The sequence below is a fragment of the Eulemur rufifrons genome, chromosome 11 (assembly GCF_041146395.1).
Source record: "Eulemur rufifrons isolate Redbay chromosome 11, OSU_ERuf_1, whole genome shotgun sequence".
Lineage (NCBI taxonomy): Eukaryota > Metazoa > Chordata > Mammalia > Primates > Lemuridae > Eulemur > Eulemur rufifrons.
The window spans coordinates 11,012,457-11,031,670 of record NC_090993.1 but is presented as its reverse complement, the minus strand read 5'-3'; the positions used below and the strand labels follow the sequence as shown (position 1 = coordinate 11,031,670).

Sequence of the window (19,214 nt, the reverse complement as noted above, 5' to 3'; positions counted from 1 at the left end):
TGATGCAATTACCGGCTGGACCCACCCAGGTACATATTTCTTCCTAACCAAGGCCTGAAGAGTTTCCAGAGGAACCAAAAGAACCCCTTATCAATAAACTACATACAAATCTACTAAATTTAAATATAGATGTACCAATAATTAATACTACGTACTTCAAATCCATTCTGGAGGTTTAGAGCCTAAACCTCATGAATCAATAAATGATAGAATTAATTTCCTTACATGTAATATAGTAGATGGTTATACACACTGAAACTTCCGTAAACTATTAGGAACAAAACAAAACCTCTAGGCCATAAGTGTGTAAAGACAATCTCAGTTTTTATCCTTGACCCTGATATCTTGTTTTTATTCCTTCATCTGAATAACCATTTATTGAGCGCTTTTATTTCCAATGCATACATTCCACTGACGTCCTGTTCTGGAAGAAGCAACGCCAGCTCCTCAGACTCTCTCTCACCATTAACTCCACATTGAGCCTGGAACATAGTTACTCATCACGCACTGGTACAGTGAACAAATGCAATCGACTCCAGCTTACAAAGCATTCAGTTTTGCTGGTTTCACTGTTGTTTCTTCTGTGGTCTCTGCTATTATTTGCCTTTCACTTAACTCTATCTTTGCACTGTCCAATCTCACTGTTGGGTGCGGTCTGGGATACTTTTCCCTTTTGTCAGATAATGCAATGCTTTTCACTATGTTCTTCTCATCTCACACAAGGCTCACTTTTTCCAGAGCTATGGAAATCAGCGCAGTAAAATAGTAAGCGCATTCTGTGCACTCTTGGTGCACTGCTCTCTGTACTTTGTCAATGGTCTAAGAACAGTTCTCAGGTTTCCTTTTCCAGTAAACAACTCTTCACAGTTCCATGTGGTCTTAGAATGGTCTTAATGGTCTTTCCATTATCTCAGAAGCCACATGAAAGTAATCTGGTTGTACTACCACTATTGGCCTCACGCTAACTATCAGAATGTTCCATCTGGTCTCTCCGATGCTCACGTAATATAGATCTCACTGGTCTTTGCCTTTTTCTCACAGCTCTGAGACAACTTGCAAAAAGTATAGCTTCTCAGAACGTGTGGCTGAAGCAGTCGCTAAAGAGCTAACGGGCACAGCGCACACTCACTGGGTGGAGGGCACACTTGTAACTTTGACTCCAACTGTACAAAAGCAAATTATGTCAGCAAAACGTGTGTACCCCCATAAAATTCCAAAATAAAAAAATGTTAAAACTAGACTTTTTTTAAGACGAGTAAAAAAAAAAAAAGTTGTATGGACTCCTTTCAAGCCTTAAAATCAGAAACTATATGCAAGATTTTCTATGTGTGCATATTTTCTGCATTTGTTTCTGGAAGAGGATCTGTAACTCTTATCTCATTCACAAAGGCGCCATGACTGGGGAAGACCGTATAGTTTCTCATCCAGACTGGGGCACTTTGGACAGTGAAAGGGGAAACCGATAGTAATTAAGCTGGGACCACAGGTGTTAACCTAGACTGTGCCAGGCAAACAACGATGTATGGTTACCTAACCCCAAAAAGTTATGCGCTCACTTTTCTGTCCAAAAACACTCCTTTTCTCCCACAACAGAGAGGCAAGGTAAAAAAAAAAAAAAGGGGGGGGGCCTGCACTTCATGTGCAAAAGCTCTACCACATGTTCAAAACTATTACTACGGTAGCAGAAACAGAATTTTTGGCACTTTTCAGACCCTTAATTTTGGGTGTATGAATTCTATCTTGCAGTCCCTCCAAACAGCAAACATTGGCCGAATATCTAGCACGTAACATGCATTGTCTTATGCCTTAGTGGCATAGCAAGTGAACCAACACACCAAAAGCCCTGCCCTAGTGCGATTTACACTCTAATGAGCAGCCAATAAACAGACCAGGAATATAGCATGTCAGAAGGTAACACGTGCTTTCGGGAAAACGCAAACAAGGTAAAAAGTGCTAGTTGTTTTTTTGTTTTGTTTTGTTTTTTTGTGGGGGGCAAGAATAGTAATGGGGAGTGCTATTTGATAAAGAATGGTGAAAGAAAGAAGTATTCCATTAAACTAGACTAAAATGTTTTGTTTTTTTTTTTTAAAAAAGTTAGAACTTTAAGAAAATATTTTTTAAAAAATAAAGTTAGAACTTTAAAGGAATAAAAATTAGAGGAAAGCTGACTCAATAGGTTCTGAATATCTTTAAAGCACAGGTCAATTTTGGAATAATTTATCACCATTGAATCAGAAGTTTACCATCTCATTCATTTGCTATCAAATATCTACACATGAAAAATACTTTTTTCTATTATACACACACAAAAAAATCTGAGGAAGCTGTCCAAACTGAATGACACTAATCAAATAAAATAATCTATAGATTCAAGATTCATAATCTAAAACAGTGCCTGACTGTGCCACCGTGATTCAATTATATGCTGATGAAATTGTCCTCCTTATTGAGTTTGAGGCTGGAGTCTCTGGAAACCACGTCATTCAAATACATAGACATATGTAGTATCCTTAGCCACTGAGCAGAAAGTTGTCTTTCCAGAAACAGAAAGACAGGATAACGAAAGTGTCCACAAATAGAAGATGTGTATTTCAGCCACAGACAAATTTCCACGTAAGTGATAGACCGTTGTTGCTCAGTGAATAATTTAACTGTGAGCCCTTCAAGAGATTATAATCACATTCACCTTTGAATCACTGCACTGATTTTGCACACGAAGGGCAGGTACATATATTTGTACGGAGGCTTTCAGCAAGACGCTGGCTAAATATCACATCAATCAGTAAATTTTTCAATTTAGCGGCATTATAGCCTCATTCCTGAAGCAGTATTTATGCTTTATTAGGGATGAGGCCAAACAGAAAGGTAAACAGGACCCAGCCTCTTGAAATAATACATTAAGTTATACTAGATATCTGGGAATTACAGTTTCACATGTAAATAGTTAGTGGCATCATATTGTCTACAATATAAACACATTAATCCATTAAGCATTTTCCAGCTTTGAATACACAGGGGGGTAGTGTTGACTACGTAATTAGATCTCCGCCCTCTCATTGAACTATTTGCCCCAAGCATGCTTCACACCAATTATGATTATTTATCTTCTCTCTTTCCTATTAAGATCGATAAGTTCCTCCAGTACAAGGATGTATTCTGATTCATCGCTCTATCCCCAGCCCCAGGAGTCACAAAAGCGACTCAATGTATTTTTGTGCAATGAACGCTGCATGAATCAGACAGGTGGGGGTTTCTGTTTCCCAGCCATGGAGGCACCTGAGCACAGACTTTGATTTCTTTTCCTAGATAAGGATCTGCCTTGCTGGCCCTAGTTTGGCTCAAGAAACTGGAGGATCCTAAATATAAATATTCCCAATTAAGGATATCAGGATGTTAACTCTGTGTCTGCTATGCCTTGGAGCAGACAATGTTAGAAATTAGCTAACCTTCCTTTACATACAACCCTCTTTGTCGTCCCAATTGAAAAACACCCTATTTTTAGAGCCATTCTTCCTTCTCGCCATCCCCATGGTCTAAGCCAGTTGTGCTGGTCCCACCTTCTCTTGCCAGTGAATAAATGAATATGTGACAATTGGGCATGAGGGGAATTTCACCAGGAAGTTTCTGGGGAAAGGGCCTTATTCTTAGAAATAAAGAAAGTCAGCTGCTTTTTGTACAAATGGGTGAGGCTGAATTTGGGTATCAACAAAAATGAAATGGCCCCATCTTGTAATCACAGGGGAAGCAAGCCTGCAAGCTCGCTAACCACGAACACAGAGGAGAGAACAGAGTAGAGAGAGAAATGCAGAGCCAGAGCCCTGGTGAACTAAGTCTGAATCCTCTTCTTCTCTTCCTCTGGACTTTTTGTGTCCCTATTTTTTTAAAAAACCACATATAATTAAATGGTAAAAGATGACAGCATAGCATATAATAGGATTTTATTTAGGTAAAATTATTTTTATGCACAAAGCCCTAGATGGCTATCTTTTAACCAATCTTTTAGCTGTGGTTGGTGGTGAGGGTAGGGTGGAGAAGGATTATGAAGAAGCTGTTTTTATTTTATACTCTTCTATATTACTGTTATAAAAAGATTTAAATGATTCTGTAACTGAACTGTATACTGAAATGTAAGTATATTTTCATAGTGCATGCATTGTAGAAACTAATTGCTTTTAACAATAGCATTAACACTTGAAGGTGCTGACTCGGGAAAGGGGGGGGTGGGGAAAAAATATGAAACTATTGTTTTTAACTTGCACTGTTCACTTAATAATTTATCATGAATATTTCCCATATTATTTCATATCATTGTACAAGAAATAATGTATACATTATGAGGACATACTGTATCTAACAAGATATACTGTTAGACTCTTTGATTCTGTAAAATTAAATTGAAAAAAAAAAAAGACAGACAATAAAAAAAAAATAGCATTAATCAAAAAAAAAACAATAGGGAGTTATGTATATAATGCAATTTATTGAGTTCCTATCATATTGCAGCCAGGCATCTTGCTGAAATATAAATAAAAATAGTGTGGTATTTTCTTTGTTGATAGTCACCTGGTCCAATCTTTGGGCTGTGGTCTCTTCAGAGGCAGATATCCACTATACTTGCAGTATTTAAAAGTGGGGTCACCATTTTACAAACTAATTCTGTATTTTAATGGAGTTTAATTCTGTATTTTCCCGGAGACTTATGAAGTGTGGAGCATGTTTGAAAATGGATGAACAATATTAAATGTTAAAGTAAACTGCATTTTCTTTGCAATGACTCATTAGCCCAGCCACTTGAGAAACTTACTTTTAATAATGTACAGAATACATCTCTATCACATGAACCACAAGATGCATCAACCCTTCCTTTTTGCTCCACACTACAACTTGTTTTAATGAAGAGAAAGCAAATCGAAAGAAAAATATTAATATAAAACTCAACCAGGTTGAACACAACATCAACTCTTTTTGTTGTTGATCCTTTGCCTGTCTTCCCCAGAGCTTGAACACGTAAGTCTTTAAGCTGTCTAGTACCACCGAACAGAATCCAAAATACCAGAAGAATAAGGACATTCAAGAAATATTAAGATCCACTATTGTAACTATGATTAAATACTGAAAACTCAGAAAATGTTCAGAGAATAAAGCCTTTTAGATGCAAAATGTGTTTGAATCTACGAATTGGTATATGGATAAGACACACTGAAATTAATATTGATCGGTTCACAGGAAATCGGGCTCCTGTCAAATCAAAGAAGACTTTCCAGTCATTGCTCAACTAGATTGCTCCGATTTATTTGATCTTGTCAACATCTTACTCAAGCTCGGTACTTCCATGATGTGATTGGACCAATAGAGGCCCACATCCTACTCCCCGTAACCTGGGACATGTTACGGGATGATACGCTGCTGGCTTTGAAGACGAAGGATGGGCCACAAGCCAGAATACAGCTAGAAAAGGCAAGGAAACAGATTCTTCCCTAAGGCCCCTAAAAGGAATGGAGCCCTGCCAACACCTTCATTTTAGCCCAAGGGAGACTGATTTGAGACTTGTGACCTCCAAAACCCTAATATAATAAATTTATGTTGTTTTAAGCCACCAAATTGGTGGCAATTTATTAAAGCAGCCATGGGAAACTATGGCTAGAATCTTCAGGAAACTGGGGGTTTTGTTGTTGATGGTTGTTTTGTTTTTATATTTGGTCCAGAGTTAACTACAGTTGTTTCCTCCAGAAGAGTCAGATCTCGTAGGAGCTTATTCAGGTGTTATCAACACAAATCTTACTAATGCTGACAGCAAACCCATGGTGCTTCCTGCAAGCCAGGGTTGCTCTGCACACTTATGTTAAATTATTTGATTCTCACAACAATTCTATGAGGGACATGCTATTATTTTCCCCCCACTTTAAAAACGAGAAAACTGAGGCACAGAAATGTTACGCAACTTACGTTACCAGGAATTGACCTCGAGCAGTTTGCTCTATAATCTGTGTGCTTCACCACTATGAGATACACCATAGATCTCAACTTCATCTTTTGCTCTTGCATTTATATAAAATGATCTTAGATGCAATTACTTGTCTGAAATTGGTGCTTCGATGTTTGATAAATGTGCTTCTTAAAAACTCATTTGTGGTGTTTTAGTGTTTAAAAAAAATGTATTTTTAAAAATTCATTTACCAGTAAATTTAGTGCTTCGTGATGAATTTCTGAATGCTCTCAGAGTACAGGCCTTAAAGAGACCAGGGTTTTATTACAAGAATGACACAAGTGTTTCAACAACACTCCACATTCTACAGCTCCATTTTTCATAAAAACTGGACATGTCTGAGTCTGATGGATGTATATCTCTTTTCACAATTACATGACTGTAGTATTTTGTACTTTTAATGAAAAGACAGTATGTAATTTAGAAATAGGAAACATTCTTACAGTTTCATATAAAATAATAAACTCTTTTAGTAAGTTGAAACATAAAAATCATTTTAAGAATATCTCTGGACATGCTATATATGCACTGTCTTCCTGGCAAGTATTGTTTTCTATTAGAATTTTTTAAAATAAGCCAGTGAGATCAAATGTTCCCTGGAAAAAAACTGAATTGATTTTTATATTAATAGTTTTAATATTACTTTTAATTGTTTGGGAAATGATTTTAAAAAGTCCAAAAAATTTTAAAGGAATAACAAGTTCCACATACCCAATTCCTTCTTCATGCTAACATTGTAATTATATATACTTCTGTGATAACAAACATCATAACATACTATAATGGTTTTTCTATCTCTGCAGTCATAAACTCACTGATGACAAAACTCACATTATTTTCTTTATATCCACAGAGGCTTTCCAAGACATGTTATCTTATAAACGTTCAAAAAGCTTGCATTAAGTAAATAAATGATTAAAACAGAATTTATTCAATATTCAATTCAATATTATTTATGATATTTATAATATTCTGTCCTGAATTTTATAGATTTTAAAAGTATCCTTCATAATTTACATTATAGTAAACCATCATCACCCATAATAATGAGAAATATATGGGACATAAATTGAAATGAATGAATGATACAAATCCCAATCACTAAACTCTAAATTTCAACCTACTTCCCCATCAAAGAGCAGGATTTAAGGAGCAAATATTGGTTAATTTTATTTTATTTTTCCTGCTTCAAGCTACAATACTCTAAAGACAAAGGGACCAACAGACAAGAGACCAGAAGCCAAAGCTGAAAGGGATAGGGTCCTACGATTCTCCCAGAAACAACTAAACCAAAAGACAGAAAGTCAAGTCAATGTTGTATTTTTAAAACATACTTTCCTAAATAGAATATACAAGCCATGTATCGCACTCATGGCATTAAACAAAAGCAATTCCTTTTCAATAAATGGTAAATATTATCAATATTATTTGAAAAGTAATTATTTTCAATAAATTTCATGGACTCCAAAACCAAAGCTCTTTCTATGACACTATGTCACCCCTCACTTGACATCCATGCTCACATAAAATGGAATACTTAAATTACACTGGGGACTAAAAACTAAAATTTTATGAAGGCAAGTGTTCATCAAAATGTTCTGTGAATTAACTAAGATAAAATAAAGAGCCAGAAGTATATGATCACTTAAATTACTAAACTTAACTATAAAACACATAGAAATGACCAAATGCTATTATTGATTCTGTATCTTAACACAGTCATGTCATGATTAAACCGGCAAACTCCACATGCCAGAACCAGTTGGGACAATGAGGGGAAGGAGAGGGAATTGGACTGGCCCAGGTCCCAGAGGATGGAAGCCATCAAGGCCAGAGAGAAGGAAGTCAAGAATTAGTAACAGTCCAACCATGGAAATATACAAGCGTAAGAAAAAGAACAAATAAAACAGTAGTAATAACCACTGTAAGATGCGTGCTTACCTTGTGCTAAATATTCTACATACACCATCATTGAAAAATTACTAAAAGTCAATGATAAAGAATTACCTTCCCAAAGTCACAGAGCTAATACATGGCAGAACTAATATTCTCAAACAGTTCTCTAAAACAAAGGCCCTGCTTTTAAGCCTACACTGTATCACCAGGATGCAAAACAGATCTAAAGAGCAAGAAGAGATAAACAGAGGAAGATTCAGAAGTCGACAAGTTATCCAGAAACACATAAAACCCAAGGGGAGAAGAGAAGGAGTAACAGAGGCAAAGATGGGCATATACAGAAATCCAGACACAACTGGGCCAGAGATGGCCCCTGTTCCAAATGACATTTTCTCCTTCTTGTTGCATGTGTATTGTCTCCATCCTCAAGATCTTAAATGTTCCGTGAGCAATTACTAAGATAAACATACACAGGTCTTGGCTTACTACTGACATGCTTTGAATAAGAATAAAGCTAAATGACATGCGATGCAATTATATCGATATCACATCTAGATCCCTCTCACCACCTACTTTTTATTAAATATTTGTAAAAATGCCTTTATATGAAATCCTTCAGAATGCTTTCAGTGCCACAAAAATACTAGTTATTTTACTAACAGTCACAGTAAGCCACTCCTTAGGGAACCAAAACTTCATAAAATAGGTAGTATTTTTCCTGTTTCATGTTACATACCTCTTCTTCTTTTGTTATCAATAATTTTCATAATTTTCTTTGTCACATACAATGTTGGGAACTTCCTGGTAGGTTTCCTTCACCTTTATGAAAACCATGCATTTATTTATGGACCCAAGAATATGACCAAAGTGGTTCTTAACCACAAAAAACAAAGGCATAGTTCTAAATGGAAAACTTTCCCTTATTACCAAATATGTTGTGTTGCTACGTGCATAGGGCAGCATTTTGGACATTAAATAGTCCATTCAATTTACTCAATTACATAAGGAATTCGGGAAGAATTATTTAAAAAATAACAAGGCTTTGTAAAGAAAGATGATTATCAAAGAGTAGGGGATCAAGTAGTACACAGTGTTCTTTTTGATACACTGCTAATTGGAAAAGAAAGAAATGATCTCATGAAAACTAGCAGTACCTTGCTGACGCGCTTCATCCAGGGAAAAGTAGATCTTTGTTTAAGCAAAGCTACTGCATATGATTTATTTGGTTGGAGGGGACAATTTGCTTGACAAAAGGATTTCCCATTAGAGTTCCATAATGGGTTTAAAGGAGACACTACAAGACACTAGAAAAGATGATATGGAGACCCTTGGAGTCCAAAGACTTGATTCCTACGAGTGCCACCAACATCCACTGATCACGTATAATCAGATGTGATATTTAGCCAGCATGCACTCTTATGACCAAAATGGTTGTTAAGGTGGAAAATATCTATCCCTCTTGGTAAACACTGGCTGCCCCAAGTCCCCAGAGTGCTCTCTAGCCATGCCAGGGGTCCTCTTAGACACCCCTCAAATCATGCAGGCCACCCCCAAATTCCTAAATATAAAACAGAGATCTCCAGGACCCTTCCTCCAGCACTGTGGCTGGCGGCTACTCTGATTAACTCGTGCCTGAGCCAAACTAGCTATTAAATATTTTGAATTTCACTCCTGGGTATAATCAAAACTACTTAGCAGTCTAACAGAAAAAAAATTTTTTTCCCCTAAAATACAGTACCCTGTTGAGCTATCTGACAGCGGTTTCTTTCTAAAAGTAACTGGTAGCTAAAAGTGAGATTCAGCTCCATGAAATATATTTTTTTCCTGCAGCAGATTTTTCTCAAATTATATTTCCTAATTAATGTCTTATGGCAGCTATGCTTGGCTTTATAAAATGGTGTTCCATATTTCACATAAATTACTACTTTGTCGATGATAGAAACTTTCTAGACAGAGAATAATTCAAAACTAAATTCAGCTAAATGAAAATATTTGAGGGGTCCAGAATGCCTACTTAATAAATATCTTATAAATCCTAAAACAGTATTTCAAATTACTTCCTGTATGCACAGAAACTTCAGAAACTTTAGAGCTTTCCTAGTTCAATCTCATGATTTGAGCGAGATAAAAGATCGTTCCAACACTGTTAAATTTAGAAAAAGCAGCTTAGCAACAGAAAAACTAAATTTATGGCAATATAGTTCTAAGATGGTATCTACAAAGATAGGTGAAATAGAAATATATATTTTTCAAAATGCCAATGCAAATGAAAAATGATTTTTCTTTCTAAAGACAGATCTGCATTTCAAAGTTGATATGACTCAGTGATGTTTAAAAATCAGGAGAGGTTATTTCAGGTAAAAACTAAGCTAGTTGAACTGAGAAATTTTTTACTCTTTCTTAAGACTCTCCTAAACACTTTGCATGAAAGAATTAAAATTTTAAAAGAAACTTATGTATTTGAATATAGTAATTTCAAACTTTAACCAAAAATGAACTTGAAAAATTAAAATACAACATATTTGGAACTTTTATAAAATAACCTTTTAGTCCAGTATCAAATAAAATTCACAAAGTTTCTCCTCCACACTTCATAGTATACTGTTAAAAATTTAAATCAAATTAGATTTAGATTAATACACAAACCAATTAAAGTCCTAAGTTGCATGACACTAAAATTTAAAAAACTATAATACTGATGAAAATAATGTTACACCATAATTGGTAACTCCTTTCTATGGATACCCACTCATGCATTATAATTTTTTAATCTCTTTACTTATCTAGACTAGAACAATGATTAACAAAAATAGGAATATACAGATCAATAAAAAGAAAATTTTCAGTTTTATTCCTGGAAATACTACAGTTTATTAAACCATACACTGCACTAATCACAGTATTAAAAAAAAAAAAAAAGAAAGAAAGAAAGAAAGAAAAGGAAAGAAACCCACCAGGAAACACAAATTTGACCATTCATCCTCCTGCTTAATTCTAAACTTTAATGGTTAAGAGTGGGTAACAGCCCAGAAATAAGTCCTAGCAAGTCTCATGGAAAATAATTAAAATAATCAAATGTCAAAGAAAAATATCTGCATTAAGAAACAGCATGAGAATTTCAATTTTCAGAAAAAAATGATTAGCTGTTTGCAAAGTTACAATTGACTAAATCCATATCACCGTAATTTTGTTACTTAAAATATGTAACAGTGCCATGAAATTTTACTTGCTGTAAAGAAGCTTAGGACATAGTCACATGGTTAGAGGCGTTTGAAAATGAGATAAAGGTCAATGACAAATAGCCATGCATAAAGCAATTAGTTAAAATAGTAACATAATAGATCTGAAAACGTAAGGAGACACAGGAATGCTCAAAGAAAGGTCTGCTTTAAACCACAGACATAAGCATGAGGCTTAGTGACACAGATCATATCAAGTTTGGATATTTTTTTTATAAGTTTTTAAGACATCACAGATCTGCTAGATAAAGCAGGAAGTCAAACCTAAGGATATCACAAGTAAATGGCATTCACTTATTTCAGCAAAGAGAAAATCTCCAATACCTGTGAAAGAAATTGTTCATACAGTAGCTGAGTTCATTAAAATACTGCAAGTCTACATAAATTGAGTACTTGCCCCTTCAGATTTCTCCACCGTGTTAGCCAGCATCTCCTGCAGGGCCCGGACAGAGAGGGACTGTTCCAGCACGAAGGTGCAGATGGAGAGGTCTGGGGGGACATTCTGCACAGAAACAGAGAAAGCCATCAGCAGCGTCACCATCATCCAGCATCCAGACCCAGTTTACCTTAATATGCTCTGGGTTGCTTCATAGAAAAAGTGAGAGTACTCGTCAACACTCTACTACGAGCTTCTAGGTCATCAAGATACACAGTCATTAATTACTGCTCACATTGAATACATTTTTTAAATCACAGATAACAACAGCTGCCACTTACTGAGTGCTTACTCCGATGCACACTGCACTGTGAGTCCTATGATCACCTATAGCAAGGATTATTACTAAGACTGTGTGGACAAGACACAAGGGAGTTGGATCAAGATGGTCGGCCAGGCACAGGCAGCAGGTGCCTCCTCCGTGGAGAAGACCCAGAATAGTAAGCAGATGTTCACATTTCAAAGACATCATCTAGGAGAGACCACCAGGATTCTCCCGGGAAGTGACCAGAAGCACCAAAAGCGGGTCAGGACAGGGTCCGGGGCATCTTGCCCGGCCAGGTGCTAGCTAATACCTGGGAGAAGCTGCTGGAAACTTTGAAAGAGTGAGAAGCAGCCCTCAGGGGATCTCCAAGCTTGTCCATGCTCCAAGACAAGCTTTCAAGACCTTGGTTACAAAAGAACCTGAACCACGCAGGTCGCAGGCCTAACGTAGGGAGCCACCTGGAGATTCTACAGAGACATTGTTGCAGAAAGGGAACCCACGCGGGTCCCACAGGCCTCCAGGCCCAGAGCAGCCTGAGCGGGGCGCCATTTTGAGAGCCAGATACCGGGGAAGCGCGGGCCTGAGTGCGCGCGCAGCTCCGGGTGGGGTGGGGGGGGGGGGGACGGGGAAGGCCAGGCCCCGCCACGCGCCCCTGAGAAGGTCCCCACCGCCCTGCCGTGGGCTGCTGTTGAGTCTGAGATGTGAGAAGACAGCGTTTTCCACAGTTTCTCACCATGCTGCCCGCGGAGGCGAGGCCCCGCCCCTTCGGGTCACAGGTCAAGGCGCCATTTTGGGAATTTGACACTCGGCAGTGCCCAGCCCCCACCTGGCTGCCGGGGGGCAAGGAAAGCAGATGGACAGTGCCCACCATCCTGCAGCTGGCTGCTGTGGGGCCCAGCCTCAAGCAAACTGCACTCCCTGTTGTTTCCTGCCAGCACGAAGGGCCCCACCCTCTCTGGTTACAGGCTCCAGGCGCCATTGTGGGAGTTGGAAGCCACGCAGCACCCTGCCCTAGGGCTCAACTTGGGCTGAGGAGGGACAGCGGAGCCCAAGCCCTGCTATCCACGCCTAGGACATTTCCCTGAGTTGTGAGCAGATGGCGCTCCCTCCAGCATTACAGATATACACGGTGTGCCTGGAAGGGATGCCACCCTCTCTGGTCACAGATGCAAGGGACCGGTTTGCAAGTTGAAAGCTGGGCAGTCTGGAAAGGGACACTAAGACACACACCTCCCCTCCTCCAACCACGCAATGCTGCAGACATAGCCGCCTCTGCTCCCAAGCCTGAGTTTTTGGTATGGGTGAGCTGGGGGAGGGCCAGTTATAGGCTTGCAGTGCGTCACCCCCAACAGTACTCTGCCCACCATGCCTGGCTTAGACACAGACGGTGCAAGCCATTGCCTTCCCTTCACAGACAGGCAGTGATTTTGCAACTGTCTCGACCTGGGAATCTCAGCCCCTGGCTCTTGACATGGCTGGATCCACAGCCAGTGCTCCCCAGCACCCCCTTGGAGCGCAGCGGCCTTGGGGGACTGCTGGGTTCTGAGGGTACTGGGGGTGTCCTGGAGCCTGGGCATTCGGAGTGGACCTCTTCCAGCCAAGAGGAGAGTGCAGCACGCCGGAGGGCACCTTAGAACGAAGGGGATCAGAAAATCAGCTCCACACCATTCGGGGCTGTATCCTTCCCTTCCTCCCTGCCCTGTCCATGCTGCCCAGGCAGCCGTGGCCAGTTCCACTCAGGACCGGTGAGAGTTCCACGGGAGATGATTAAGCCAGAGCTCTTCAGAGTGGCTGCCCTAACTCTGATAAAGTGCCTATCACACCCAGGACTCCACGGAGCTTGGGGCTCACTCGGTCCCTCTAAAAAGCCATAGTAAGCGGATTCCTGTACCCCAAGGACAAAAGCTACTGCCGCCCCTGGGGGAAGGCAGAGCAAGCACTCCTGTCCCTGAACTGCCAGTCCCTTCTGGAAGGAGCCTACCCTTCCTGGAGCCAAGTCCCTGGCACAACCACACCTCCCTCACCAGACCATTTCAGCCACACCCCACAGCCAGCCTGGTGGCCCTGCGTACAATACAGCAGATTAAGCTGAGTGTATCACCTCATTACAGCTGGGTCAAGGTGGGAGATGGGAATCGAGGTGCTTGTGTGGCCCAGAAGGACAGAGACTACTGTCACTGCTGAGAGAAGGAGGTATGAATGGTATTTGCAACCCATAGCTGGCTATCTCTGCTAATCTCATCATGAAGTGCCTGTCCCTCCTGTCTCCTGCCTGCGCATTCTCTTCCAGATCAGGAGATCACCCCACCCCTCACTATCACGGCCAGAGCCTGAACTCAGGGAGGCTAGAGAGCAAGTTTGCCAGCCCAGTCTCTGCTCCCCCCAGGACTCAAGCATGCCATCCAGGGGCCTGGCAACTGGGGATTACTCAGCCTAGTCCACCACCACTGGAACCTGTACACTCCCCCAGGGGTCTGAGGTCCAACCAACTCTAATTGCCAGCAACACCACTGTGGGCACCTACCTGCATGAGCCAAAAGGCAGTGTGTCTCTTCCTCACTACACTGAGCAACAGGGTTCCCAACAGACGAGAACTGGTGAACTACAAAGCTATCTGTTTTGCACTAAGGGAAGAGGTTCCAGATGAGAAGAAGCCAGCATAAGAACTATGGCAATCTGAAAAAATAGACCGTTTCAACATCCTCAGTGTACAACACATGAGCTGTCCTGCAGTGGACTCCAACGTGAAGGAAATTTTTGTGCCCCAATTAAAAGACATAAATTGATAGAATGGATTTAAAAAAACCATACAACCAAAGTATCTGCTGGCTCCAAGAAACCCATTTCATTTATAAAGAGTCTCACAGACTCAAGGTAAAGGGGTGGAAAAAAATATTCCACACAAATGGAAACCAAAAGTGAGCAGGACTAACAATTCTTATGTCATATAAAAAAGACTTTAAATCACAACAGTAAAAAAAAAAAAATAAAGATGATCATTACATACTGATAAAGGGATCAACTCAACAAGGAGATATAAATAATTCTAAATATATACACACCTAACACCAGAGCTCCCAGATTCATAAAACAAATACTACTAGACCTAAGAAATGAAATAATAATAGTGCAGGACTTCAACATTCCACTGACAGAATTAGAAAGATCATTATAAAATCAACAAAGAAACACTAGACTTAAATGGGACTCTAGCACAAATGGACCGAAAAATATTTACAGAATATTCTACCCCAAAACTGTAGAATATACCTTCTTCTCATCAGCACATCGAACATTTTCCAAGATAGGTCATATGTGAGGCCAAAAAAACAAGTCTCAGCAAATTTTAAAAAATATGCATTTCTCAGACCACAGTGGACTAAAACTAGAAATCAATTCCAAGAGGAACTCTCAAATATATATATATGGAAATTGAACAACCTGCTGCAAAATGATCTTTGGGCCAATGAAAAAATCAATATGGAAAGCAAAAAAATTTTTTCATTGAATGACAATGGCACACAAGCTACCAAAATGTCTGGAATATAGGAAAAACATTGCTAAGAGGGAAGTTCATAGCACTGAATTCCTACATCAAAAGGACAGAAAGATCACAAATTAACAACTGATATCACATCACAGGGAACTAGAAAATCAAGAAGAAACCAAACCCAAAGCAAGCAGAAGACAAGAAATAACAAAGATCAGAGCAGAACTAAACAAAATTGAACCAAAAATCATTACAAAGGATCAATGAAACAAAAAGATGGTTCTCTGAAGAGATAAACAAAATCAACAGACCACTACCTAGATTAACCAAGAAAAAAAGAGAGACGATACAAATAAGCTCGATCAGAAATGAAACAGGAGACATTACAATGGATACCACAGAATTATAAAAGATCATCCAAGACTAGAATGAACACCCTTTTGCTCAAAAACTAGAAAATCTAGAGGAAATGGATAAATTTTTGGAAATATATAATCTCCCAAGCTTGAATCTGGAACAAATAGAAATCCTAAATAGAACAATAATGAGAAGCAAGATTGAAACAATAATAAAAAAGTATCTCCCAACAACAACAACAACAAAGTCCAGAACCAGACAGATTCACACCCGAGTTCTAGCAAACCTACAAAGAACTGGTACTTATCCTACTGAAACTGTTCCATGACATCAAGAAGGAGGAATCCTCCCTAACTCATTCAACAAAGCCACTATCACCATGATACAAAAGCCAGGAAAGGATGCAACAGAAATAGAAAACTACAGACCAATATCCCTCATGCAAATAAATGCTACAATCTTCAACAAAATACTACCAAAATGAATCCAAAAGCACACCAAAAACATAAGTCACCATGAACAAATAGGTTTCATCCCAGGGATGCAAAGATGATTCAACATACACAAATTATCAAGTGTGATTCACCACATAAACTGAATTAAAAACAAAAACTATATGAGAATCTCAATAGATGCAGGAAAAGCATTCAATAAAATTTAGCACCGCTTCATAATAAAAACCCTTAACATATTAGGTACAGAAGGAACAAACCTCAAAATAATAAAAGCCATATATGCCAAACCATACATAAAACTGAATGGGGTAAAGTCAAAAGTATTCCCCCTAAGAACTGGAATAAGACAAGGATGCCCATTTGCACCACTTTTATTCAAAATAGTACTGAAAGTCCTAGCCAAAGCAATCAATCAAGAGAAAGAAAGAAAGGGCATCCAAAGCATAAAAGAGGAGATCAAACTATCCCTGTTTGCCGATGATATGATCTTATAAGTAGAAAACTCTAAATATTCTTCCAAAAGGCTCCTATAATGGATAGATAATTTCAGTGAAGTCTCAGGTTACAAAATTAATGTACTCAAATCAGTAGCATTTCTATACACTAATAACAGCTGAGAGTGAAATAAGGAACTCAATCCCATTTACAATACCTGCAATAAGAAAAATCTAGGAATATACTTAACAAAGGAGGTGAAAGATCTCTACAAGGAGAACTACAAACCACTGATGAAAGAAATCATCAGTGACACAAACAAATGGGAAAACATCCCATACTCGTAGATTGGAAGAATTAATGTTATTAAAACATCCATACTTCCCAAAGTGATTTACTGATTCAATGCACTTCCCATCAAAATATCAACATCATTTTTCACGGAATTAGAAAAAACAATCGTAAAATTCAAGTGGAATCACAAGAGCCCAAATAGCCAAAGCAATCCTAAGCAAAATGAATAAATATGGAAGCATCACATTGCCTGACTTCAAATTATACTACAAGGCTACAGTAATCAAAATAGCATAGTACTAGTATAAAAAGCAGACACGTAGATCAATGAAACAGAATATAGAACCCAGAAATAAAACTATACACCTACAACCAACTCAACAAAACAGAATAAAACACACACACTTGGAAGAAAGGATGCACTATTCAACAAATAGCTGTGGGAAAATTGGAAAGCCACATGCAGAAGAATTAAACTAGATCCCTATCTCTCACCACACACAAAAATTACCTCAAGATCGATTAAAGATGTTAATGTATAAAACTTGAAACCATAAAAATTCCAGAAGAAAACCTAGGAAAAACTCTTCTGGACATTGGCCTAGGCAGAGAATTTATGACTAAGACCCCAAAAGCAACACAGCAAAAACAAAAATAAATAAGTGGGACTTGATCTAAAAAGTTTCTGTACAGCAAAAGAAATAATAAATAGATAACCTACAAAATGGGAGAATATATTCACAAACTATACAACTGACAAAGGACTAATATTCAGAATCTACAAGGAACTCAACCAAATCAGCAAGAGAAAAACAAATAGCCCCATTAAAACATGGGCGAGAAACATCAGCAGACATTTTTCAAAAGATAGACAAATGGCTAACAGACATATGAAAAAATGTTCAACATCACTAATCATCAGGGAAATGTAAATTAAAGTGGCAATGAGATACCACCTTGCCCCAGTCAGAATGGCCATCATTAAAAAGTCAAAAAATAATAGATGATGGTGCAGGTGTAGTGAAAAGGGAATGTTTATATACTGTTGGTCAGAATGTAAATTAGTACAATCTATATGGAAAACAGTATGGAAATTCCTCAAAAAACTAGAAGTGGACCTACTATTCAGTCCAGCAATCCACTACTGCATATTTACCCAGAGGAAAAGAAGCCATTATATCAAAAAGACACACACATTCATATGTTTATCACAGCATAATTCACAATTGCAAAGATATGGAATCAACCTAAGTGCCCCTCAGTTCATGAGTGGACAAAGAAAATGTGGTATATATGTGCACCATGGAATACTACTCAGCCATAAAAATGAATGAAATAATGCCTTTTGCAGCAACCTGGATGGAACTGGAAACCATAATCCTAAGTGAAGTATCTCAGGAATAGAAAAACAAATGCAGTATGTACTCACTTCTAAGTAGGAGCTAAACAATGAATATACACGGTCATACAGAGTAGTATAATAGACTGTGGAGATTCAGAGGTAGGAATGATGGGAGAGGGCTGAGGACTCAAAAACAATGTATACTGTCTGGGTTATGGGTACACTAAAAGCCCTGACTTCACCACTATACAATTCATCCATGTATCAAAACAAATCACTTTTACCCCCTAATTCTACTGAAATAAAAATAAATAAATAAATAAAACAGGGAAGTTGGATTACTTTTCCAAAGTCACAAATTTAGGAAATTTTCATGCTAGGATTAAAATTGAGATTTCTCTAACTCTCAAGCATTCATTTCTAACCTACCAAGCAGCCTTGTGATTAAAAAAATAATAATTTAAAGGACAGAAAAATAATACTTGCTTCAAATTAATATTGAAGTTAACCAAATAGGCATAAAATATTCATTTATACAGTCTTCTCCTTATCCACAAAGATAACAATTAGTTTGTTTTATTCAAGTTAGATGTCATATTTTGCCTCTAACTTGGGATACGGTAATTTGGCTCCTGTTGTGTGCATATTTGGCTTTTCTTCTCATCATCCAATCTTTTTCCCTTATCTTTCTTTCCCCTTAAACTTCTACTCCAGTCAATACCCCATAAATTCTGAAAATCTCAAAAGGTAACTACTGAGGACGTAAAGGAACCAGAGTAAGAACTGACTGGCAAGTTAGAGAGAAGTATACATTATTAATCATGTGTGCTTTTGCTTGAGATGAGCAGAATCCATTATGTAATCCAACTACCTATGGGTGGATGCTCAGAGGAGAATTTTCATAACTGAAGAACATTCGTTAAACACAAAATGCAAGCAGTTTATGTCTCTTCATTAAAAAAATTAGGAGCATAAATTTGATAAGCTAATGCAATGTACTCAAATTACAATTTATAATG

General features: G+C 38.2%; 1 protein-coding gene across 1 annotated transcript in view; it reads right to left on the bottom strand.

The window, feature by feature from the left end:
• Positions 1-19,214, bottom strand: part of RYR2 (ryanodine receptor 2) — a 467,985-nt gene that overhangs the window by 367,950 nt on the left and 80,821 nt on the right. The window contains exon 3 of the mRNA XM_069484586.1: positions 11,519-11,623. Coding sequence (XP_069340687.1) covers positions 11,519-11,623 — 105 coding nt within the window. The remainder of the gene's footprint in view (positions 1-11,518; positions 11,624-19,214) is intronic.